The 25,558-nt window shown below is 40.2% G+C and overlaps 1 protein-coding gene across 2 annotated transcripts in view; it reads left to right on the top strand.

Moving 5' to 3' along the window:
* MSANTD3 (Myb/SANT DNA binding domain containing 3) overlaps positions 1 to 25,558 on the top strand; it is a 149,223-nt gene that overhangs the window by 9,237 nt on the left and 114,428 nt on the right. Inside the window, exons 2-3 of one of the 2 annotated variants that reach the window (XM_029589948.1) lie at positions 13,272 to 13,345; positions 14,119 to 14,569. In XM_029589948.1, the coding sequence (XP_029445808.1) occupies positions 14,152 to 14,569 (418 nt within the window). In that variant the 5' untranslated portion in view covers positions 13,272 to 13,345; positions 14,119 to 14,151. The remainder of the gene's footprint in view (positions 1 to 13,271; positions 13,346 to 14,118; positions 14,570 to 25,558) is intronic. The other variant, XM_029589947.1, reaches the window with a different exon arrangement.

The following is a 25,558-nucleotide window of genomic DNA, read 5'->3' as shown; positions in this document are numbered from 1 at the left end:
GGGGTTCTTCCTGCTAGCAGCATCTCACTTGGGTCATGCTACTGGTAATCTTAGCCTGGACTCAGATCTCACACTTTCCAGGCCTTCTCCCTCAGTACATGGTGTTTGCTGATGATTTTAATAAACAGCAAGTGGTAACCCTGCTGCCTCACATATCTTGTTTGTCCAATTGACCTGTTCCTGGGTAAGATGCCCTCTAATGCAGGGGCTATCCACTCTCAGCCCCCGAAACTGTAGCCATGTCACCTACATTCAAGAAAACCTGGAGCAGGGCTTCACCCACCTTTCCTTGTTTCCTGCAGGGGCAGGATTCTTATTTGTGGTCAAGAAAGATCACTCTTTCAGATTGTGTATTGATTATAGAACCCTAAATGCCATAATCCACAAGAATTGATTAGTTCTGGGGGAATTCTGCGCTACTGTGGAGCACAGAATTGCCAAATTCTGTGCAGAAAATGGCAGAGGAGACCCCTGCATGCCGCGAATGGAGCGCGTGCCGTTCACGGCGAAGATGAAGGTGCCATTTGCGGTGAAGATGAAGGCCCCGGTGAGAGTGAATGTGTCTGTGGGGGTGTGAGAGAGGGGAAGGGAGGGGGAGAGGGTGACAGGGGGAGGGGTGTGAGAGAGAGAGCAGGGGGGTGTGAGAAGGGGGAGGGGTGAGAGAGCAGGAGGGGTGTGCTTGAGTGTGGATGCCAGAGGGAGGGAGCCTATATGAGGAGATTGTGAAGGAGTGTGTGTGAGAGATTGGGATCCTGTGTATGTGAGGATGCTAGCCTGTGTGAAGGGATTGTATATGTGTGAGAGAGAACCTGTGTGAAAGGGTACATGAGAGAGAGACATAGGTAGCTTGTGTGAGGGTGTTTGCGTGAGAGAGAAAGGGAGCTTCTGTGGGTGTGTATGCAAAAGAGAGGAACCCTGTAAGAGGGTGTGTGTATGTGCACTAGAGAGAGGGAGCATGTGTGTGAGAGAGGGAGGGACAGAGGGAGACTGTGTGAGGGGCAGTACTGAGAACGGGATCAAACTCTGGGAACGGCGATATAGTGGAAGGGGGGTTGAGCCTAGAGATGAGGGGAGAGATACTGGCAGGTGGAGGAGTTGGAGCCTGAAGAGGGAAAAGTGGCCAGGGGAGTAGGGAGAGCGAATGACAGGGACACTCTTTCAGTTAATTTCTTGGAAAATTCTTTAAGTAATAACTTTTTTTCTGTATTAAAATGTAATTACTTAAAAATTGTCATGTAAATTGTTATTTTTACCAGTATAAAGTTTGCATAATTTTGCATAATTTTAAGTTTTTGTGTACAGAATTCCCCCGGTAGTAATCAATATCCACTGTCTCTTATTACAATCACCTGTGAGGAGCACGAATCTTCACCGTTAGATCTCAGAGGAGCCTACAAGCTCATAGATACAAGAGGGTGATGAGTGGAAAATGGCATTCAACACCCAGGATGGCCATTATGAATATCTGGTCATGCCATTTGGCCTTTTCAGTGCCCCTGCCATCTCCCAACATATGTTTAATGAGATCTTCAGGGACCTCCTGTACTCTCATGCTGTGGTATATCTGGATGATGTTTTCATCTTTTCATGCTCACTGGCACAGCATTGTGAGCATGTGAAACAAGTATTACAGAGATTTTGAAAGCATCACTTATATGCTAAACTCAAAAAGTGTACTTATAAACAGGAAAGTCTCCCAGCATGGTCTGCATATGGACCCAGAGAAGGTGAAGGCCATTCAAACTGGCCCATTTGGTTTTCCTTAAGTGATAAGAATTTTTCTTATTATTTTTTGTTGATTTTGTCTTTTGTTTCTGTGCAAAGTGGATTATTTGTAATTGTTAAAAATTTAATAAATATAAAGTGAGAAAATTAATTGGCTCCCAGTTTGTCAGTCTCAAGGCCTTGTAACAATTTCTTGACTTTGCCAGTTATTACCATCAGTTCGGGCATGGCTGCTTCTATTACCACTCTTTCAAAGAAGGGCACCAACACCAAACAGTCTAAAGAGGTGGGCCAAGCCTTCTATTTCAAGCAAGCATTCTTCAAAGACCCCTGTCTCCACCACCCTGATCTGACTAAACCCTTTCTTATGGAGGTAGATACCGCTGCCACTGGGATAGGGGCTCTCTTTGTTCAGCAAGGTATGAGGAGAACCCTCATACCTTGCTTCTTTTTCTCCAAGATGTTCACCCCCATGGAAAATTATACCATTGGGAATGGAGAACTCCTAGCAGTAAAGCTGGATCTGGAGGAGTGGTGCCACCTATTGGAGGGGGCCTGATATCCAATCATGATCTTCATGGATCATAAGAATTTACAATATCTCCCACCAGCTTAATGCTTAAACCCATGTCAGGCTTGGTGGTCTTTATTCTTCAACTGTTATGATTTCAAACTTTGGTACCGTCTGGCATAGAAGAACCAGCGGGCTGATGCTCTTTCACAGGTCTTCGAGTTAGAGGATGCTACAGAACCCCCTTGCCATATCATTGGCCTGGCAAGGATCGTGATTACCGTGGCAGTGCCTGTCCCACCCAGGAAGATGGTAGTTTCTAAACGCCTGTGGGAGAGAGTACTTAAATGGGCCAGTGATTCCCACCTGGCAGGTCATCCTGGGGTCGTCAAGACCATGGAACTGCTTCTTTGCCACTACTGGTGACCACAAGGAGGGCGTGATGTGCAGTGCTATGTACAGTCCTGTCCCAATTGTGCCACTAATAAGAGCCTCCACACTTGCCCTTGGGAGTTGTTATAACCCTTTCCAGTCCCCGAGAAACCCTGGGTCCACGTAGTCATGGACTTTGCCATTGATTTACCTCTAATGACTGTACTTCCATCTGGGTTGTGGTGGACCAGTTCTCCAAAATGGCTCACTTCACGCCACTCCTTGGGCTTCCTTCCACACCAGAATTGGCTCATCTTTTTCTAATATATCTTCTGTCTCCATGGGTTACCTGAGCACATTCTCTCTGATGCACAACTCACTTTTGGAGAAGCCTATGCAAAATATTTGGATTTTCTTTGGATCTTTCATCCATGTACTGCCCACAAAGTAATGGACAGATGGACAGAATCAACAAGATCCTCAAGGGATTCCTGACGGTCTACATCAATAAATGGCAGGACGACTGGGCATCTCTCCCCTGGACAGAGTTCTGCCACAACAACCATGTTGAGTACTCCTCAGGATTGTGTTTAGCAGACATTCTCGGGTGCTGCTGCCCATTCCAGTAACAGTTCTATGCCCCACAACTGACCTCATGAGCCCAAGCCTCAAGGAACTATGGCAAAAGACCCATTGACTCCTTACAATGGCCGCAGGAAGATACAAAAGACAAGCGGACAAAAGTCATTGGCCAGCCCCCCATGTCAAGCCGGGGGACTTGTTATGGTTGTGTACCCACAGCCTACAGCTCAGAGCTTCCTCTACTGAGTTCTCACCAAATTTCATCAGGCCATTTCCCATCATTTGCTAGATCAGGCCAACAACTGTCAGCTAAAACTGCTACCTACCCTCAAGGTTCACAATTGTTCCATGTCTTCCACCTCAAGTTTTTAATCTTGTCGAGGCCCTAATGACTCCCTCCTAAACCAATGGAGGTAACATCAGAAGAAGATACAGAGTATGATGTCCAGGAGAATCTGGAACAGGCTCCACTACTTCATCTCATGAAAGGGCTTCGGTGCTGAAGAAAACATGTGGGAACCTACTTCCAATATTCAAGCCCCTTGAATCACTGTGGAGTTCCAACGATGTTTCCCCCAGTAGCCTAAGCCAAGAGGCCTGTGGAGGGGGCTTAGAATTGGGGATACTGTAAAGTTTGGCTGGCCACAGGATGGCCCTGTGACTGGCCACACTTTCCCTGAATGCCACCAATGTCATGCTCTCTCGGCCTGGATTGCTGCCTGCCCTGACCTCTGCTTGGACCCAGATACTGATTAGTCACTGCCTGCCCCAACCTTGGCCTGTACCTGGATACTGCCTGCTTGCTGCCTGTCCCGACTGCCACCCAAATCTTGACTTCACATTACCACTCCTCCTGGGACTTTTGTGTGAGCCCTGCCAGCCTCTGGAACCCAAGGGCTCAGCCTGCAGGGCTGGCATAGGAGAAGCACCAGCTCAAGTCTTACTAAGAGCGAGTCCACCAGCTGTTGGAGTGGGCCTGAAAGGTTTGTCTGCTAGACTGCTTCAACCATGCCACAGGCCAAGGGCCCACATCTGTAACACATGTATGCATTTTCTGTTTTGTTGTTTTTCTCTATAAGGTGATAGTATTCAATTGCTTCTCTATTTTTCTTTTTTAGGCAGGGATTTTGGCTGGGGATTCCTGTCTTGGTTTACGTGGTTGATTTAGTTTTGTCATTTTTCTCATTTCTGAATGATGACTGTGAGGAAGTATACAAAAGACTCTCTCAAATCACCTTAAAACACAGGCTAGAGCCATCTATACTGGACGCTGTAAAGCTACAGACCCGCAAAGGATTCTAGGTCCCGGGAGGATCCCTTCCTAATAGTATAAAGGATCAGGGCTCAGAAGGGTTAGGAAGGCCCCAGGGAGCTGCTTAAAGCGAAATGTATGTACGTATGGAGTATGTTTAAAGCGAGGTGAGCTACTGGTTTGTTTTGCTGTTTCTTTGAACTCCTGTAAATTAACCTTTGTTTCTGATCAGAACAGCCAAGTCTTGGCGTCTTCCTTGGCTTTTCTAGACACTGAGGCCGACCCAAAACACTGCAATGGCTAATATTAATTTGTGCTCTTTCAATATTGATGGACTTCACTCTCTTATCAAACACAAAAGGATATTGAATATTTCGTGAGAATAAAGCTAACCTTAACGACAGTGAACATCAAAAACTATGTTGGGAATGGGTGGGTCAATGTTTTTTTTTTCTGATAGACAGCATGAGGTCGCAATTTTGGTACATAACAAAACACCTTTTGTTTTGGAGTGTCAATTTTTGGTTATCCAGGAAGTTTTGTGATCATTTTGGGTTCTCTTTTTGGTATCAAGGTCTTATCGGTCAATTTTAATGCACCTAATCAGTATTCAGAGTTGGGTTTTGTTTTTTTTCTCTCTAACTTAGGGCTTTTCTCTCATTCTGTGTCTATGGGAAAAATGCTTAGTAAATGAGGCCCCATGATTTTTCTATGGGAAAATGCTTAGTAAATGAGGCCTCGTATGTTCTTATGTTCTAAGATTTCATCATGGGAAGGGTACACAAATTTGGGGTTTTTTTGGAGGGGGATGATTTACATATTATAGACAATCCCATTGTGGATAATCGACCTTCTAAGACCCCTAAGAAAAATCAAGCAAACTTGGGGATTGGGTTTTTTGTTCTGAGCTGTATCTTCTGGACGCTTGGCATATCAACATTTGGAAGAAAACAAATTAACATTTTTCTCTTCTGTTCATAATGTGTATTTGCATATAGATTATATTTTGATGCCAGAATCTTTCTTCACAGAGTTGATAGATGCAGATATCATTGAGCTTCCTTTTTCAGATCATTTGATGGTGATGATACAGTCTTTTCTTGGCATATATTACTATTGTTGTATGAAGATAAGGAATTTGTAACTTTTTTGGATAACAAATGGGAGGAGTATGAAATGGTAAACTTGACAGATGTGTGTCCTGTAATTTTTTGGAATGTTGTAAAAACTGTTATGTGACCATATAATCTCTTACCAAACTCATAAGCATAAACAAAGGAATGAGAGAATACAATCTTTTTTTATTCCAGTTGGCTAGTTTCCGGCACACTCATATAATTATCTTGTCTGATGACACTAAAAAACAAATTACATCAGTGTGGACGGAATTAAATACACTTTTGAGCATTCAAGCTCAAAAAAATGTATTATTGTTATAAATTGTATCAATGGGGGGACAAAAGTGGCAAATTGCTTGCTAGGATGGTGAAAAATGCAGCTTCAAGAACTCTTCTAACACATTACTTATCATGGTAATACATAATACCTCTACTATTGCACAAGCTTTTGAAGATGTTCATGTGAAATTTTATTCTGCTGATCATTTTTCTGCTGAAACTTGTTGGGAGTTTGTTTTTTTTCAAATTTAAATCTAACTCAGTTGAGTGAAGAATGTAAAATCTTTCTTTCTGGAGACTCCTATATAATTGGAGATTCAGAAAATTATTGGCCTAATCCCCAGGACCTGATGGATTTGGACCTGAATTTATTCTTTTGCTAGAGATCAGAATCTTGCTATAGTAATTTACTCCTTAAGCCGGGCAAAGATTTAAACTACTCAGTCTTTTTGCTCGATTTCACTTTTAAATCAAGACATAAAATATTAGCGGTAGTATTGGCAGCTTTGCTTAACATTATGATCTCTTCTCTTGTGAATCCTGACCAAATGGAATTTGTGAGGAGCAGACTTTCTAATTCTAATATTTTAAAGGCCCTATTGGCTATTCAGTCTGCTGTTAGAGGGAGTTCTGAGAGCCTTCTGATTGGATTAGATGCCAAAAAAGCCTTTTATACAGACCTTCTGCATTGTGTCTTAGAGAAATATAATTTTGGAGAGTTCTTCACTCAGTGGATACAATTTCTAGATAATAAGATGATAGCTCAAATATGGCCCAATGGTGTATTATCTCAGCAATTTGTTTTGAAACAGAGAACATGTCAAGGTTGTCCCATTTCCCCTTTACTTTTTGTTCATTTTTTGGAACCACTTGCTATTAAATTAAGATCATTGGATAATTTTCAGGGAATTACAGTGGGTAATGAGAACTTGAAGCAAATAAAATTATTTGTTAATGATATGCTTTTGTTTGTGGGGAATCCTCGTAACTATGTCCCTTCTATACTGCAGGTGGTTTTAGACTTTGGGAGGTTTTCTTGTTTAAAATCTGAGGCCTTTCCTTTGGATATATCATTTAAAGATAAATGGGAGGGAATTGTTTTCTTCAAATGGCACTGACTACTAATATGTGTTATCTGGGAATTGTCTTAGCCCATTCACTTACCGCATTATGTAATTTAAATATTATATCATATTTATTTATTTTTAATTTTTATATACCGATGTTCCTGTATAGGATACATATCGCACCGGTTTACATATAAACTGAACAATTGCCGTGAGGCGGATACAAAGAACATGAGGTATAATGAACAAAAAGGCAACAAAGAACATTTGGTACAATAGAAATATACTGAGATAATATAAACTTAGGGCTATATAGGATGAAACCTCAAAATAAACTTAGGGGAATGCCATGATAATGGGAAATACTGGAGTAGCTGATGGATAACTGGTAGAGACGATTCAGTCTTTATTGGATAGATAACCGGTAGAAATGATTCAGTCTTTATTGGATAGATAACCGGTAGAAATGATTCAGTCTTTATTGGATAGATAACCGGTAGAAATGATTCAGTCTTTATTGGATAAACAAAATTGCTTCCATTGACCCTTTTAGGCATTAGTTAAAATGGTGATTCTCCCAAAGATTTTGTATCTGATGCAAATGATTCCCTATAGGTTAAGGACCAGGATGTAAAACTTTTTTGATGTTCTCTTTTTTTTCCTGTGGAAATCCAAACCAGCAAATCTACATTAAGATATTTTGGTATTAAAGAAAAATTTGGGAAGCCTGAAATTACCCGATCTATGGCTTTGATTAGATTTATTCAGGATTAGGTCTCTAGTGGTCAGAAATATGATATAGAAGTTATTGGAAAATTGTCTCTCTCCTTACAGATTTACCAATGTCTTGTACTGGTCAAGATCTAAATGGTCTGGTTTTTTGTTTTTTTTTCTCTTCTGCCTTGTTTTTGGCTGGTGGATATACACAGGGCTTGGAAGTAGTAGAGACTGCATCTCGACCGCAGTAATCTTGTTTCCCCTTTTTAAAATATGGTGGGCAATGTGGATTTTCCTGCAGGGTTGGGAAATACTATATTTTCAAGATGGGACATGCAAGGACTTTTCCTCTTTGGGTCATTTGGTGGATCCTGATCATAATTATTTTTTTTTCAAAACCTAAGAGAAGAGTGGGATTTACCAGCTCACAGCTTTACATTTTTCTACAAGTGTGTCATTATTGTCTTTATGTAAGGTAGATTTTACTCCTTTAATTTTTGCAAACACAGAGGAATCTTTGCGAGATATAATGTCCAAACACAATAGACTTCCTGTAGGGCATTTGTCGCTATATGATAATTTGGAAACTTCACATCTAATCAAATTAGCTTCTATTTGGAGTTAAGATCTGAGGTGTCCTTTGGATCTGTCCCATATTATTAAAGCGTTTATTGGTGTTTATCGTACCTTAGCATTCATGAGAGAAATACATTTTTAGATTATTCACTGCCTGTATATCACAAAGAGAGAAAGGGGGACTAAAATGTTTTGGGACTGATCTCTATCGTAAGTGTAATGTTTCAGTGGGGAATTTTTGTCACATGTTTACTAATTGTTACACATTGTAATCTTATTGGCAGCAAATTTTTGCTTTTCTGGAAAGCATATTGAAAATGTAATGTAGAATGGTTTTCTTTGTTAATCTCTTTACATCTTTTTTTCACACTCTTATGTACTCCCTTCTGGGGAGAAGAAATTTGTATGTTTTTGTTATTGGCAAAAAAAGTTGTTCTGTTAAATTGGAAAGGAGGTGATTTACCTACTTTTTAGCAGTGGAAGCTGGAGATAATCTTGCTGTGTTGGAATTAAGAAAAAAAGAACTTTGTAATGGGGGTTGCATTTCACTATCATTACTTTTGTTATTGGGAAGTGGTTCAGACTGCACTTAGCTGAGATAGTTAACAGTATCTGTATTCTAATCTTATGTACTTTTTAAATTCTACTGTGTTATCAGTTTATGTGAAAATGTATGTGTGTCCAGGGGATTAATATTATTGGAAAATAGTGCAAAATGTGGTATATTATTTTTGTTTTCAGTACTTGTTTTATGATACTACTTTGATTGTCCATTTTGTTGTTGGCTCAATAAATAAATAAAAAAACCCAAAAGTGGAAGTAAGGAGGCAGCTGGAAATCACAGGCTGGTTAGTTTGAACTCTACAGTGCATAAATAAATGAAATCACTGCTGAAACAGAGGATATTGCAGTTCCTGGACTACAATATATTACAAGATCTGAGGCAGCGTGGTTTTACCAGAGTTAGGTCTTGTCAGGTGTATCTGATCAATTTCTTTGACTAGATGACCAGAGATTGGATCACAGGAGAGCACTAGATAGTAAATTTCAGTAAGGCCTTCTTAATTTTTTTAAACTCTTTATTTAATAACCTTTTTCAGCATACATAAAATCTTAGTGCAGTCCTAATATATGGCTCACAGCTATTTGAAAATAACAGAGACAGTCATATATAGCTACAGATACATGCAGAAATGAAAGTATGGCAAAGCTAAAGTAAACAAACTTTACACTAGCAGCATAAGGTTGCGCGTAGAATTCCATGTATGGACCCCAAATTTGTTGGTATTTAAAGTTTGCATTTTTAAAATCATAACGTAACTTTTCTGTATCAGCTACCTGTTTCTGCCAATAATCAACAGAGGACTGGATTTCCAGAAGATGGCAATAGTAGATACAGCCACTAATAGTAATTGACTAACCAATTAATGACTCCTTGTGGTACTCCCCTGTTTTGAGAGAGTTAATTTTCCTGAAGTCTAGGACCCTTGCCTTAGAAAGTCTTAATATTGAATCACACTATCTGGAGTTCATTGGTTCCCAGATGATCATCCACTACAACATCAGAAATATTGTCCCTATTGGTAAGCAACAGTTTCAGTATTGCCCCCTCCTCTGTGGGTTCTGTTACTAGCTGACAGAATAGTTTTCCTTGCAGAGAATCCAGGATCTTCCTGCTTCTAGAAGATACTGCAGTTGGGATGTCCCAGTCAACATCTGGAAGATTAAAATTCCCTAGCAGAAGAACCTTCCCTTTTACAGCAATCCCGTGAATATCCTCCATTAAATCGCTGTCCATCTCCTCTGTCTGTGATGGAGGTCTGTGTATTACACCAATATAAATAGATGTTCCATTCCCTCTTTCCAGATTAATCCACAGTGCCTCATCCTTACCTCCTATTTTGTTCCAATTGTGCTCTTGATGCAGAGTGGGGGTGTTATGTATGAATTGACTCTCTGCTTGGTTATGAAATAATAAATATCCATTTTATTGTAGTAATGCATTGATTATGTGTGTAAAATATTTGTAAGCTTTCCATTCTAAATAATTTAGAGCTATACAAGCTATGGGGCGGATTTTCAGAGCCCTGCTCGCGTAAATCCGCCCAAAACCGGGCGGATTTACGCGAGCAGGGCCCTGCGCGCCGGGAAGCCTATTTTACATAGGCCTCCCGGCGCGCGCAGAGCCCCGGGACTCGCGTAAGTCCCGGGGTTCTCGGAGGGGGGCGTGTCGGGGGGCGGGCCCGGTCGACGCGGCGTTTCGGGGGCGTGTCGGCCGCGTTTTGGGGGCGGGTACGGGGCGTGGCTACGGCCCGGGGGCGTGGCCGCGCCCTCCGTACCCGCCCCCAGGTCGCGGCCCGGCGCGCAGCAGGCCCGCTGGCGCGCGGGGATTTACGTCTCCCTCCGGGAGGCGTAAATCCCCCGACAACGGTAAGGGGGGGGTGTAGACAGGGCCGGGCGGGTGGGTTAGGTAGGGGAAGGGAGGGTAAGGTGAGGGGAGGGCAAAGGAAAGTTCCCTCCGAGGCTGCTCCGATTTCGGAGCGGCCTTGGAGGGAACGGGGGGAGGCAGCGCGGCTCGGCGCGCGCAGGCTATACAAAATCGATAGCCTTGCGCGCGCCGATCCAGGATTTTAGTGGATACGCGCGGCTCCGCGCGTATCTACTAAAATCCAGCGTACTTTTGCTTGAGTCTGATGCGCAAGCAAAAGTAGGCTGTTCGCGCGCCTCTTAAAATCTACCCCTATTTGTTTCTGTTTTAGTATCGTGTGAGTTTAAGATTTAGGTGAGAGCTTTTTATTTGTTTAGGTGTGGCCAATTATTTCAGTGTTTTATTTAGGTGTTTTATATACCATTGTTCCAAAAGAAAGATCACAACGGTTTATAAAATCTGTATTCATATTCTTGCTCGACATTCACGTTCTGGTTCAACATTCATTCAGCATTGTAGCAAATACATATTCTAGTCACTATGTATGAATATGCACTAGAATCTAGTGCATATTCATACATTTTCTATGTCAACATGATTGTAAATACAAATTCTGATTCTATCATTTCACAATACGTCCAGCGCATATTGTTCTTTATGCTATCATTTCTGTTAGCGGCAGTGTGATTATCAGCATTATCAGTTCATGTTTAAAACTTTCTTTCTGTTATCAGACGTAAAGATTCTGGAAGAGAGTTCCAGAACTTGGGACCCGCTATTGAAAACATTTGGTCTCTTATTTGTGTTAGGTGTGTTTTCCATGTTGTAGGCACCTTTAGAAGTCCTTTTTTTGTGATCTTGGTGGTGGTGTGTATGGTTGAAGTGTCACTTCAGTTAAGCATGAATTAATGTTGTTGATGACATTAAAGATTAGAGTTTATAACAAATTCTGTATTGTAGAGGAAGCCAGTGCAGGGCTATCAGCAAGGGAGTGATATGGTCAATTTTCCTTGTCCCTAGTAAGAGTCTGGCAGAGGCATTTTGTAATAATTGAAGTGGTTTTAATAGTCCTGAGGGTAGGCCTAATAGCGAGTTGCAATAGTCTGAGAATGTTTGTACAGTGTGGCAGTCTTGGGTTGTTAGTAATGGTTTCAGCCGATATAGTATTCTTAACTTGGAATATCCTGTTCTAATTAATTTGCTTATATGCTTTGTCATTTAAGTTCTCATCAAGCTGTATTCCTAGTTTCCGTACTTGATCTGAGGGAGTAATGTTAAAGATTCCTAGGTCTAGGGATGATGGTTTGATTATCATTGAATTTCTCTGTAGTCGCACAATTTCAGGTTTTTTTGGATTTAGTTCTAGTTTCAATTGAGAGAGTTTATTTTGTAATGCCTTCTGTATGTTGACAGCATTGATGTTTTTTCAAGTGTTTTGTTGAAGGGGATGTAGAATTTGTCATCTGCATAAAGAAATTGATTCCTAGATTTTCTAGTAGGGTACATAGTCGTAGCAGATAAATGTTGAAAAGCCTGTTTGAGGAATGTTCATATTCCACTGCTCTAATCATTGAGTAATCTCCTCTCCTACTTTTCATTGTGATCAAGGCAAGCATTTTGTTGGTACTTTTCTTATTCGTTTATTTAAAAAAATAACAGCAAATAGTGCTATTGATCTTTACCCTCACATGAGGAATACATTTACCTACAGTACCGGAATGTAATCCACTTTGAAGTGCTGAAAGGCGGAATATAAATCAAATCAGATAAAACCATCAGAGAATGGATAGATAGCTTTACATCTTTTAGCTCTTACACTGAGTTTACTCCAGCTAATATAAAGATTCCTCCACTCATCAGATATCAGATAAAGCACCCAGCTTTACTGCTACCTGAAACAAAAATAAAATCAATGGTACTATAATTTGATAAATATACTAGCTGCACTTCATTGGACAATTCAACTGAGAATTGTGTCCCCTACCTCCCCAGCCTGCCACTTTCCACCTTCCTATGTCTCCAGCTATTGGAGTCCTGTTTCTGCCTGCACTGTTGTATTTCCTTGTGGCTTTGCTCCATTAAAGTGTACACATTATAGAGGCCAGCATACTCTTTCTACTTATCTGTCCTACTGCCCCATGGTTTTGTTTCTGGTCACACACAGGAGTGTAGTATTTATTCTTATATTAATTTGATTTTTAGCCCCTTGGATTGAAAAAAATGCTCCCCTTAGGTAACAGCAAAATATATAACACATTTAGATGTACATTATTTTAAATTGAGCAATTCAGAATAAAAATGCAGTATGCATATTCTAGATCATGGAGCACTCCCTAGCAGTCAGGGCCGGTAGAGCACCAAGAGAGAGATACCATGGTTTTCATCATTAAGGGTATAGAGTGTTTTGTAGCACCAGACTAGACTCTAGAATAGTCAAAGATGCTCCCACATTTCTTTTAACACTCAGCTTAATAAATGTAGTTAGAGATTTCACCTTGGACAATAATGGTTATAGGACATCTATTACCTCCATCTTTATGACTTTTTAATATGGCTAGAAATGTATGCCTGTTGCATTACCCACTGTAAAGGAAAAAAGAAACCCATATTTCATGAATCTTTTTGTTTTTGTCTACTTTCTTAGTATGCCAGCTTCTCCAGACCAAAGCACACCTTCATTTCTCTTAACAATAACACAGTAGTTCTACTTTAATAAAGGTGTGTAGGTAAGCCCATTCTCCATGAAGTAAGCATTTGTGATGAATTTGGGAAACAGAGTGGCACTGGACTGCTAGAAAACTTGTCATCGTAGCTCAGTAAACTTTGGATCCATTTTGTTAAGGGATTTTCTTCTATTTTGTGTCTTTTTATACATTGGACCCTTTTTTTGCTGGTGCATATGTTCTGTAAACAGGAAATATTTTTAAAAGAGGGAAAAAATTATGTAAACCTGATTGATGTAATCGCAGACGAGCTTGTTTTCGAGAGTCGTCATAATATTAAAACAGAGCCTGGCACTGAATTTTTAATATGAATGTGGAACCCAAGTGATGTGTACTGTACAACTTAAAGTTGAATAGGTCTACAACACCAGGACTACATGATCCTGGGGAAGGGCAAGGATCACAGATGCTAGAGCTGATTTCTGTACAGGACTAAGTGGACATATTTTGAGACACCATGGGGGAATGGAGCCTTTTTTTTTTTTTTTTCTTTCATAGCTGCTATTATTGTTCTTTCTCTTATTTTCTCTTCCATCTCTCTGTTGTATTTTTTTTTTGTCTCTTATTATTCACTACCTCCTGACCCCCCATTTAAAAATCTGGACATTGCATGGGCTAACTGAACTTGTTGCTTATGGCTGTTGCAATATGAAGCTTAGATTTACACAGTAAACACCTCTACATTGAGGGAAACTGTCTTCCACTGTATGAACTGAGCCACAGATTTGAAAAAGCTTGAACTTTAAGATGCACACGTTTCTTTTACAGGAATTTTGTCTTGCTGGAGAAACCTAGTGGAAAATGCAAAACAACGAAATACTCAAGCCTGCCAAATACTTCTCAGAACTAGAGAAAAGTGTGCTGCTTGCATTAGTTGAGAAGTACAAGTATGTTCTTGAATGTAAAAAAAGTGATGCGAGAACCATTGCTCTGAAACAGCGCACATGGCAGGCGCTGGCCTATGAATATAATTCACAGCCTAGTGTGTCGCTAAGAGATTTCAAGCAGCTAAAGAAATGTTGGGAAAATATCAAAGCACGGACCAAAAAAATAATGGCACATGAAAGGAGAGAAAAGGTTAAGTGGAGTGTCAGTCCTGCTATGAACAGTCACGAATCCTTGAAAGAGAGAGTTGCCAGCATGATTCCAGAGCAGATTTACTTTCTGCAGAATCCCCCAGAGGAAGAGTCTGAGTTCCAACAGGAGACTTCTAACCAAGGTATAAATGTCTGTATGTGTGTGCATATGAGTGGGGGTCAGCTGTGGGGTTTCCAATGGCGAAGCCCCAGAGGTAATGCAAAAAAAGCTGTCTTCACTCTTACATTTTATGCTTATTGCTGATTTGCAGAGGGAAGGTGAAAGGTAACATAGCTGTTTTTGCATTTGATACTAAAACGAGCATTACATAAATCAGTGGAAATCCAAAAGCTACTGAAGTGTTTGGGAGAAAGAGGAGTCTTTTGTTTGTATTTTGAACCTGGCATTGTTTCCTCCTGCTCCTTTGGGCTTCCATCTTAGTTGGACTTGGCTTTTGTTGGGCTATAGTTTCATGAGCTTTCATTTGAAGCTAGCTGTGGGGGTTTTTTTTATTCCTGATTTTATTTCTCCCTACCCGCTCAGCCCAGCCAATGCAGTGACAGTCCTCAACCTAGGGCCACATATTGCATCTCGCTCCAAGACCTAAGTCTGGTCACTAGATGTCACTATTGAGCAATAACTGGGACTCTCTCCCTCCAGGTATTGTAAATACCGTCTCCACAGCATCCCTGGCTAACTCACAAATTGAACTTGGGTTCCCTGCATTGTAGTGTGGATACTTGCTGCTCAGCCACTAGACCGGCTGTTGAACCAACAATTGTGATGAACTGTAAAGATGTAAGTCATGCACCAAAGGCAGAAAGTAATAAAAACATACATTGGAAGGGTGGGTTTTAGAGACATTTGAATTCAGGAGGAGGAAGAACTTTGGCATCCAGATAGACAGTAGAGTTAAAATGAAGTGAGGGGACTAGCAAGTCATCAGAACTTATAGGTGCTTAAAATGGCTGCTGATCATTTGATCTAAGATCCACACTACTAAGTGAGCTTTCAAGGCCACAAAGGACTTTTCTGATGGAGCATTGGAGCCTACAAAGAATCCATGTATTTTTTTTATCCAGGACCAATACAACCACTAACACTTTGCATTCCAAAATCTTTAAAACTCTGTAGGTGCTGTTCTCATAATTAGTTGGCTCTGAATGCAGTCTCCCCAGCCGGTCAGGCCAAATCCTCATCCATATGAAGTGTGACTGCATCTCTCTGCTCTTCTCCTCTGACATTGCTCTTGTCAGCGTGTTAAATTAAGACACAGAAAAGGGGCTCACAGGATCAGAGCAAAATCCCATCTATTTAAATGTCAGGGATAGCCACAGCTGCATAATAATTTTTGAATTAAAAGGACTTCATTCTGTTAGACTCATGATTTTATTTTAAGTTTCTATGTGTTTGCATGCTGAAATAATGCTGTGTTTAAAATCAGTACATATTTCTGTGTCATGAAGTTCTGGCTTATCTTCTCCTATATTACACGTAACTAAGGGTCAGGTTCCTGTTTGTTTTTCTCTAGTAAATCAAAGTTGACATGATTGGGTGCAGAGCTCTTTTAAACATTGCCCTATAAAATAGTACTTGATCTGTTTAATAAATCCTCATAACCCCTGACTTTCTGCTGAGCCTTTTGCACATAAATATCACACATCTTTCATTAAAATGTTGCTCAGAATCTTGTTGGCTCATAAAAGTAAAAAATATTGACCAAACTCTGAGAGTTAGGATAGCTACATATGCCATCTAAATAGAAATGTTTGTGACAAACATAATCTTTCCAAACAAAACTAACATTAACTGGTGGTGTGCAGAGTCATTGTGTGCTTGGCTTTATTCATTTTGTAGTCAGGCAGAATATATATAAAGTAATCAAGTCTTAACACTTTTGAAGATGTGGAGGCCCATGGTCCTAAGGCTTGTTAGAACAGCACTGTCAGGCAGGGGCTTGCTTTCTGTCAGCTGGCTACAGATTCATGAGTGGACCTCAGACTTCCAGTCTCCCACCCCTAACACAGCTACAGGGCCCTGTTTAGTGCTAGTAGTATTTGCACAAAAATGTATGAAGGTTAGTGGCCACAACATTTGAACATTTTATTGAGAAACTATGAATGAAATCGCCAAAACGTTTGTTGGACTGAACAATAACAAAAACAGCAATCAATCATGAATTGGAAGGTAATATAAATAAAAACTGAGGTATGAGAATATGTGCTACATGAGGAAAAAAACACTGAAGTTATAAATCATAGAAGTTTATCATTAGCATGTCCAATGTCAGCTATAAGTTCAATAAAGTTCAAAAACCCAAATCCAAATGCTTGCACCCTAAGTCATTAGTTGTTATAAAAATTGTATATGTCACTCGTAAAAGTCCTGTACAGATTGGATATCACTTGGGAATAGATGTCTGGGCCTTTAAATGGTGACTCCTGGCACAAAATTGGTGGGTGCCTTTATTGACTAATGGTAAAATAACATGACTGGATTTTCAGTATGCTTATATTGCACAGGTGTAAGTTACTTGGCCTGCTTTAAAGGGCATGCATAAGAGTCTTTTAGTGAATGTCATCATATGTTATGGCTAATTTCAGAATTGTATTTATTACAGCAATTTATATTCCACCTAATTCCCAGAGCATCATCTGTTTTAGGCAGATTACAAAATATCATAAGTAATTTAAAACCTGCAAACAAATAACACACAATAATAAAACTATACAGCGCAAACAAATAACACACATCAAAGAAATAAAAACAATACAAATAGCATATACATTGATAAAACAAAATATAAAACCGAAACATCTGCTCAGTACATTAAAAGCTTCTCAGAATAAGTATATTTTCAGTGTTTTCTGAAGGAGCATAATAAAAATAAAATATAAGTAACTCATCTGCTCAAGACACCAAAAGCTTCTCCAAATAAGTAAACTTTTAGCATTTTCCGAAAAAGCTTTATAATTCTGTACCTGACATAGAGGCAGAGGAAGATTAATCCACAGGGCTGGAGCTATCCTAGAAAAAGTACGATTATAGTTTGTCTTTTAATTGTTCAGATCTAATACTAGGGACTGTTAATAACTGTGAGCTTGCAGACCGTAATGTACAGACAAAAGATTTTAAATAAATTAGTCTCTCATCATATAACAAATGAAATTCTAATATCAAGATTTTAAACTTTAACCGCTTCTCCATAGAGAGACAGTATAGATTTTGTAACAGAAGGGATATATGTTCTAAGAGGATAACCCAAAATCAATCTGACTGCTGCATTGAGTAACATTTGCTTGGCTCTTAACTGATAGCCCAATAGCATTATAATAATCGAGTATAGACAGAGCCGGATCTAGGGCAAATGGCACCCTGGGTGAAAACTGTCCCACCGCCCCCTGGCCTGTCTTTGGCCACGGTGAGATGGTATCCATCATGGCCCCACTGCTGCAAGATGGGTGATGCTGGCAGTATCCAGGGTGCCCATAAGTTCATGTGCCATAGGCAACTGCCCATCTCTCCCTACCCAAACACTGTCTCTGAGTGTAGATAATACAGATGACCGGACACCTTATGTTCTTATATCAGAAGTTGCCATATTGGGTCAGACTGAGGGTCCATCAAGCCCAGCATCCTATTTCCAACAGTGTCCAATCCAGATTACAAGTAACTGGCAAGTATTGAAACAGAACTCATGCTACTAATGGGATCTTTTTCTAATCTTCTTGAGGCATGCTATCCTTTCTTTTCATTTCTTTCTAATGACCTCATTTATTTTTTATTTTGTATATGTGATTTTATGTTTTTATTATGAGTGTATTTTTGTAAACCACTTTGATATAACTCCATTGTATAAGTGGTATATAAACACTTTTAAATAAAATAAAAATAATGCCAGTAATAGCAGGGGCTATTCCCTAAGTCAACTTGATTAATAGCAGTTTATGGACTTCTCCTCCAGGGACTTATCTAAACCTTTTCTATTCCCAGCTACACCAACTGTCCTATCCACATCCTCTGGCAATTAATTCTAGAGCTTAATGTGCATTGAGTGAAAAAATAATTTTATCCAATTTTGTTTTAAATGTGCTATTTGCTAACTTCATGGAGTCCCGTTCCCCCCCCAATATTCTTCTGTTATCTGAAAGAGTAAATAACTGATTCATGTTTACCCATTCTAGTCCTCTCATGATTTTATAGACCTCTATCATATCTCGCCTGAGCTGTCTCTTCTCCGAGCTGAACAGCCGTAACTTCTTTTTAGCCTTTCCTCATAGGAGAGCCATTCCATGCCCTTTATTATTTTGGTCACTATTCTCTGTACTTTCTCCAGTGCAACTATATCTTTTTTGAGATGCGGTGACCAGAATTGCACACAGTATTACAGGGTTGGTCTTACCACGGAGCGATCTAAAGTCACACCTGTCCAGGACATATCAGTTTTCTTGATTTGACTACCGCATTTACTTGAGAGCGAAATGTAAAAGTCAATTCAAAACAAAAACCCAGATTTTTAACAGCATCAGAAAATGGTATTGTAGTATCTTTAAATGAGATTTGCAGAGGCGGAGTAGCAGATGAAGTATGAGAGTTTTATTTATTTATCTGATTTTTATATTCTGCTTTTTGGCACTTCATCATTCAGCAGGAGATTATTTTCCCTCATTCATGACTTCATGTGCCCCAAAACTGGAAATATTGAGTGAGTGCAGCATCTATAATTGAACTGACAGGAAATCATAATTGTATGTCATCAGCATGCACTTAAAATAAAGCCCCCTAAATGCGCAAATATTAAAAGGAATCGTTGATAGGGAGTAACCTTTGGTATCCAAGAAGACATCTGCTGACCCTATCTCACTTGCTGAAACTTATCCTTAAAAAATGATTGAATTCAGCATCCAGCAGTACCCTTAATCAACAATCTCCTGCACTGATAAAATGTCCTGGGACTAATCCCTCCCCTACCATCTTCATTTTGCTTTAAGATAAAAATGTACATTTATTTTTTTAAAATCTTTCTATATTTTACCATCTCAATTGAAATTTCTGAAGTGCTAGAGGGCATTGTTTAAGCTGTCTTGATTTTTAACACCTAATTAATGTGCATTAAGAAAGTCAGCATTTCCCAACCTTTTCAAATCTAAGGCACACCTACATTAACAAATATGATGTGTAGTACACCACCCTCCACTAAGTAGGAAATGTTGACATGGCGAGAACTCATATGGAGAAACAAGCTGCAGAAATACTGAAATTCCCACCAGTCTTTTTTCCAAATTTTAAAAGGGGAGGGGACGGAAACACACACAAACTCCTCACAATAGACCAGATCCCTCCTATATACAAGTGCAGCGAAAATTGTCCATATGGAGCAGGCAGCCGGCTCAGTTACGTTGGCTTGCAGAGCTCCTTCACTGTTGCTTCTGAAACTCAGTGAGTCATATGCAGGGCTCAGTGCATGCTGCCTTACCCAGCCTGTGGATAGGACAGAGGCTGGAAGGATTCAAAAGAGGAGCTCAAGAGAGGTAAGAGGAGGAGGTGTTGTATAAAAGATCTGGCATCCATATTCTGCATGCTGCCCATTAATTACTCCAGAACTCATGCTGTAGCTACGAAGAAAAAGGGATGCATGATTACATGCTCTCAGAAAGGAGTTCCTACACATTTAAGAGCTACTGCAGATGTCTCTTGTTGCTGTGAGGTGCTGGCTGGATTTGAGCATCAAGCAGTGATGATTTTACTGTTGCACACCTGATCAGGTATGAAGGCACTACCAGTGGTATATTGGTTGGGAAATATTGAAATAAGCATCAACCTGTGATTGTATGCACTAAAGAATTTCAGCATGCATGTTCTGCTCTTCAGGTACAGATATCCTTTAAATTATACAGTCTGAGATGTTTTATTAAACTTACAAAATGTTCTGAGATCCAAAAGTACCCAGAGATTTAGCATGTTGGGTTTTTTTTTTGTTTGTGAGCATTAACAACTCATTGGAGCTAGTTTCCCCCCCTTTTTTTTTTTTTATATCCTTTATTTATAACTTGTAATCTTTTCACATGATGAAAACAAGCAATGCACACATAGCAATGCATTATCAAAACCGAAAATTTAACTTCCCGCTGCCACCCACTCCATCGTCCCTATTTGTTCGTCCATTTCCAATGCTCCTGAGCAACTTCCAGAGTCCTCTGCAGGAGTCCAGTTTTTACCATTTTTTCAATGTTTTCCAATGGGTCTTTTTATTCGGCATACGCATACATAACGTTTAATTTTAACACTGTTCCTATGGCTTTTAAGCTGTAAAGGTGGATGTCAAAGATCTGCATCTAAGTTGTTATTGCAAGGAGGTTGCTGCAAACTTTAGCGTTCAGAGACATGATATAGGGCTTCCAAATGTTTAAAAATTCCTCATACTTCTGACTAGACAAAGACGTGTCTGGCAGAAACATGATCAAACACTACCAGTCTGTCAAGTTTTAGCCGCCAGTATGTAATGGAAGGTTGTTCCTTTGTAATTCATTGTGCTAATATTGTTTTCTTAGCTAGTAGAAATGCTTTCACCAGAAATAAGTGTTGATGCAAGACACCCAGGGTACATTGGCTTGAGTGGGATTCTATAGGCAGAGAGATGATGATAGAGGAATAGACTTGCCCATTAGTTTCTGAAGGTACCTTAGAATGAGGGTCCAGAATAGCTGTATTACGTCACAAGACCAGAAACAGTGAAAATACATCGCACTACTCACATTGCATTTCTGATATATATCAGTTGAGATCATCTTGAAACGAAAAGCTTTGGCTCAAGGAATATATAGTCGCTGTAGAAATTTAAATTGAGTTTCTTGGAGTTGAACATTCTCCAAAACCTTTATGTGAAGACAAGTGGAAGTCTAAGTCCTTGTTCCAGCACTCCACTAGGTCTGCAATGTAATCAGTTATCCAGCAGTGTTAGCTTCTTCCTCATGGAGGCACAGGTCACTTGTTGCTTTTGGCTTGTAAAGAAAATTCTGGAATCCTCTGTTATTGGTGAGTCCTTAGGAAGATTATGGTCTATAAAATGTCGCACTTGGAGGTATGCGTAAAAATGACTGTTTGGTAAAGCGAACTCTACCTGCAGTTCCAAGTAGGATTGAATATGGCCATTATTGCCTGAGAGGAGCTGCCGAAAGTTAGACAACCCTTTTTGAGTCCATAATAAAAAAAAAAATAATTTGGTTCTCCAGACCCAGCTGAAAGGTTGGGTGGCCTGTAATTTATTTATTTATTTATTTATTTTATTTATAGTTTTTATATACCGGGAGTTCCTGTATACAATACATATCACTCCGGTTCACAATTAACAGAAGAACTACTGCCGGGAGGCAGTTTACATGGAACAAATCTTGGAACAAGTAAGAACAGTTGATCTAAATAAATAGGAAAAAACAAAACTAAGCTCACTTTAAGTAAATAAATAGGCAATAGATAGTCTTGATTAAATAAGGCAGAAAAACCGTACATTAAAACCAAAGGACAGGGTTGTTAAATCTTCTAGTTCTTAGCTCTCAGGGAATGCTTGCAGGAAGAGCCAAGTCTTGAGTTTTGCCTTAAAGGTAATATGGCATGGCTCAAGGCGGAGGTCTGGTGGTAGAGAATTCCAGAGAGATGGGCCCGCAGTTGATAGAGCGCGTTTTCTCAGGGAGGATTTTGCAGGCTGGGTAATCAATCTGTTTTGGTATGCTCTTCTAGTCGGCTTATCCGAAGTATGAATTTGTAGCTTGAAGGTTAAGTTGAGTGGGGATATGTTATGTAGGGCCTTATGAATCATCATGCTGCTTTTGAACTGTATCCTGTATTTAATGGGGAGCCAGTGGAGGTGCTGGAGGATTGGGGTGATGTGGTCTTTTTTTTTAGCGTTGGTGAGAATTCTTGCTGTGGCATTTAGGACCATCTGGAGAGGTTTGGTAGAGCATGCGGGGAGTCCCAGCAGAAGTGAATTGCAATAATCCAGTTTCGGGAGAATGATGGCCTGGAGCACTGTGCGGAAATCTCTGTAGCGTAGAAGTGGCTTTATTTTCTTTAAAACTTGTAATTTAAAGAAGCATTCTTTGGTGGTGGTGTTAATGAATTTATTGAGGCTGAATCTGTCGTCTAGAATTACACCCAGATCTCTGACTTGCGGTGAGGTGGAGTATCCTGAGGTGTTTGGAGAGTTGCTGGAGGTAGTCAGGGTAGATTTTTCCGGTGCTATTATAAGGATCTCCGTTTTATTGGTGTTTAGAACCAGGTTGAGGCTGGTTAGAAGCTCGTTGATGGTTGAGAGGCATTTATTCCAGTAGGCCATGGTCTTGTGTAAGGTGTCTGTTATAGGGATTATAATTTGAATGTCATCCGCGTATAGGAAATGGGTAAGCTTGAGGTTAGTGAGGAGGTGACAGAGTGGGAGAAGATAAATGTTGAAAAGGGTGGGGGAGAGTGAGGATCCTTGTGGTACCCCCATTTTGGCTTGGATGGGATGAGATTCCTTGTTGTTTATTTTGACTCTGGACATAAATGGTGATGTTATTTTGACTCTGGACATAAATGGTGATGTTATTTTGACTCTGGACATAAATGGTGATGTTTCCCAAGGCACTTTGAATTTGCCACAGAGATGTTTCCAGACTGTACGGCAGGTTTCCAAGAATGGAAAGGACCGCAGAGAGGCAGGCAAGGCATTCACTCATATATAAAGCAGGTTTGTTAGAGTATACGGTTTGCACCATTCTTGTAAGAAGTCTACAGGGGAGTACACTGCAGCCCCAGTTATCCAATCATAAACATGTCGAAGGAGACAGGTGATGTTGAACTCCTGTACATTGGGACAAGCTAGGCCTCTCCTGTGTAACGGTTTCATCATTTTAATTAAGCTTATTCGTGTTCTTTTATTCCCCCATTGAAAATATCCCAGAGCCCTATTCAATTCAATGATATGTTTCCTCTTAATCCACATAGGTAAAATTTGTAGCACATAAAGCCATCTAGGTAGTCCCAGATAATGTGAGAGGAAGAGAAGTCCATTCTTTTAACTTTTGTTTAGTTTTGGCCAGTAAGGGGAGGATATTAGAGTCCTAAATATTTTGTATGTCTACAGGTATCTTAACAACTAGGTACTAGTGTGTACCCATCGTAGTGGAAAAGTGCCTGGCCATGTCAACTTCAGGGTCCCTGTTACATCTAATGTTTCAGATTTATCTCTATTTTGAGGCTGAAAAATTTGCCAAATTGAGCTTGTAAATCCAGGACTTCAGGCAGGGATTACATATAGAAACATAGAAATGATGGCAGAAGAAGACCAAACGGCCCATCCAGTCTGCCCAGCAAGCTTTCGCACTTTTTTTTTCTCTCTTTTGTTTCTCTTGGCTCTTAGTAACCTTTTTTATTCTATTTCCCTTCCACCCCCACCATTAATGTAGAGAGCAGTGTTGGAACTGCATCTAAGTGAAATAGCTTAGTTAGGGGTATTAACCACCGCAATAAGCAAGCTACACCCATGCTTATCTGTTTATCCAGACTATGTAATTCAGTCCATGTTGATTGTTGCCTGAATATAGATCCACCTTTCTTCATTTCCCCCCTGCCGTTGAAGCAGAGAGCCATGCTGGCTATGCATTGAAAGTGAAGTATCAGTGTTGCTCCCCTGCCGTTGAAGCAGAGAGCCATGCTGGCTTTGCATTGAAAGTGAAGTATCAGTCTTGCTCCCCTGCTGTTGAAGCAGAGAGCCATGCTGGCTTTGCATTGAAAGTGAAGTACCAGTCTTGCTCCCCTGCTGTTGAAGCAGAGAGCCATGCTGGATATGCATTGAAAGTGAAGTATTAGCTTATTTGGTTTGGGGATTGAACTGGGTCTTGCAGAAAAACAAACACATCATCGGCAAAAGCTGCGTCTTAAATTGGACATGGCCAAACCTAATCCCTTTAATAGCTGGGTTGTCATCAAAGGCTCGTAGTAGGGGGTCTAAGGATATATATATATAACAGTGGGGATAGAGGGCACCCCTGTCTTACAAAACGTTTAGGCATACATCTGTTTCCCAAAATGATGGAACTAGGCTGCTGATACAATAAAGCGATATTGGTCATTATAGCTCCCTTGAACCCATATCTGCCCGATACTGAGAAGAGATATTGCCATGATGCCCGATCGAAAGCCTTCTCTGCATCAAACCCCACCACCAATGCAGGTATTGAAGAGGTCTTACAATGTAACATTGCTAGCCATAAGCGCAAGATGTGCTTGCCAGCGGTTCTGCCTTTTACAAAGCCCACTTGACTCCCTGAAATCAGCGAGGGAAGGATGTATTCATTCTATTTGCTAATATTTTTGCGAACAGCTTCAGATCAAATTTTAGTAATGAGATGGGTCTGTATGATGCTAGCAACAGAGGGTCTTTATCACTTTTTGGTAAAATAGTGATATAAGCTGTCTTGGCCTCTATGGAAAATCCTACCTGGGATGCCCCATTAAAATATGCCCTCAACGTGTCCCCCAGGTTACTCTTTAGTACCTTATAAAAATCTGCACTTGGCCCATCCGGGCCAGGTGCTTTGTGAGGTGGACTTGAGTCGATACCTTCCAACACCTCCTGAACCCTCAATGGTGCATTTAGCCACTGGAGTTGGGCGGAGGTTAGTCTGGGAATCTGAAGTTTTTGAAAAAAAATTTCTCTGCCGCAGCGGCTGAGGTTGGGCATTCTTTTGAGAATAAATTTGCATAAAAATCTCGAAAAATTCTGCAAATTTCTATAGTTGCCGTTTTGTCTTTTCCCCGTATGATCTTTTAGAGCATCTATGAAATTGCTACCCCTTCTTATGTTGACTAGATTTGCTAGGAGTTTACCTGCTTTATTTCCAAATTTGTATAAATTGTGGGCCAAAGACAACAGGTTTTGTTAGGTTTTTTGGTGTATATGACAATTTAACGTGTATAGAATGTCCCTGTAATTTTTCTTGTTAATTACTGAAGGGTGTGCAGTTAACTGGGCCTTTGCTTTTTGCAGAGCTTTTCCAAGCTCCATTATCCATTGGTTTGTCAATTTTTGCTGGCGAATTAAGAAAGATGTAATCTCTCACCACATGGTTGCCTTCCCTGCCTCCCAAAATAG

The sequence above is a fragment of the Rhinatrema bivittatum genome, chromosome 2 (assembly GCF_901001135.1).
Source record: "Rhinatrema bivittatum chromosome 2, aRhiBiv1.1, whole genome shotgun sequence".
Classification (NCBI taxonomy): Eukaryota; Metazoa; Chordata; class Amphibia; order Gymnophiona; family Rhinatrematidae; genus Rhinatrema; species Rhinatrema bivittatum.
The sequence above is the reverse complement of the archived record's forward strand: the minus strand, read 5'-3'. Positions and strand labels throughout refer to the sequence as shown.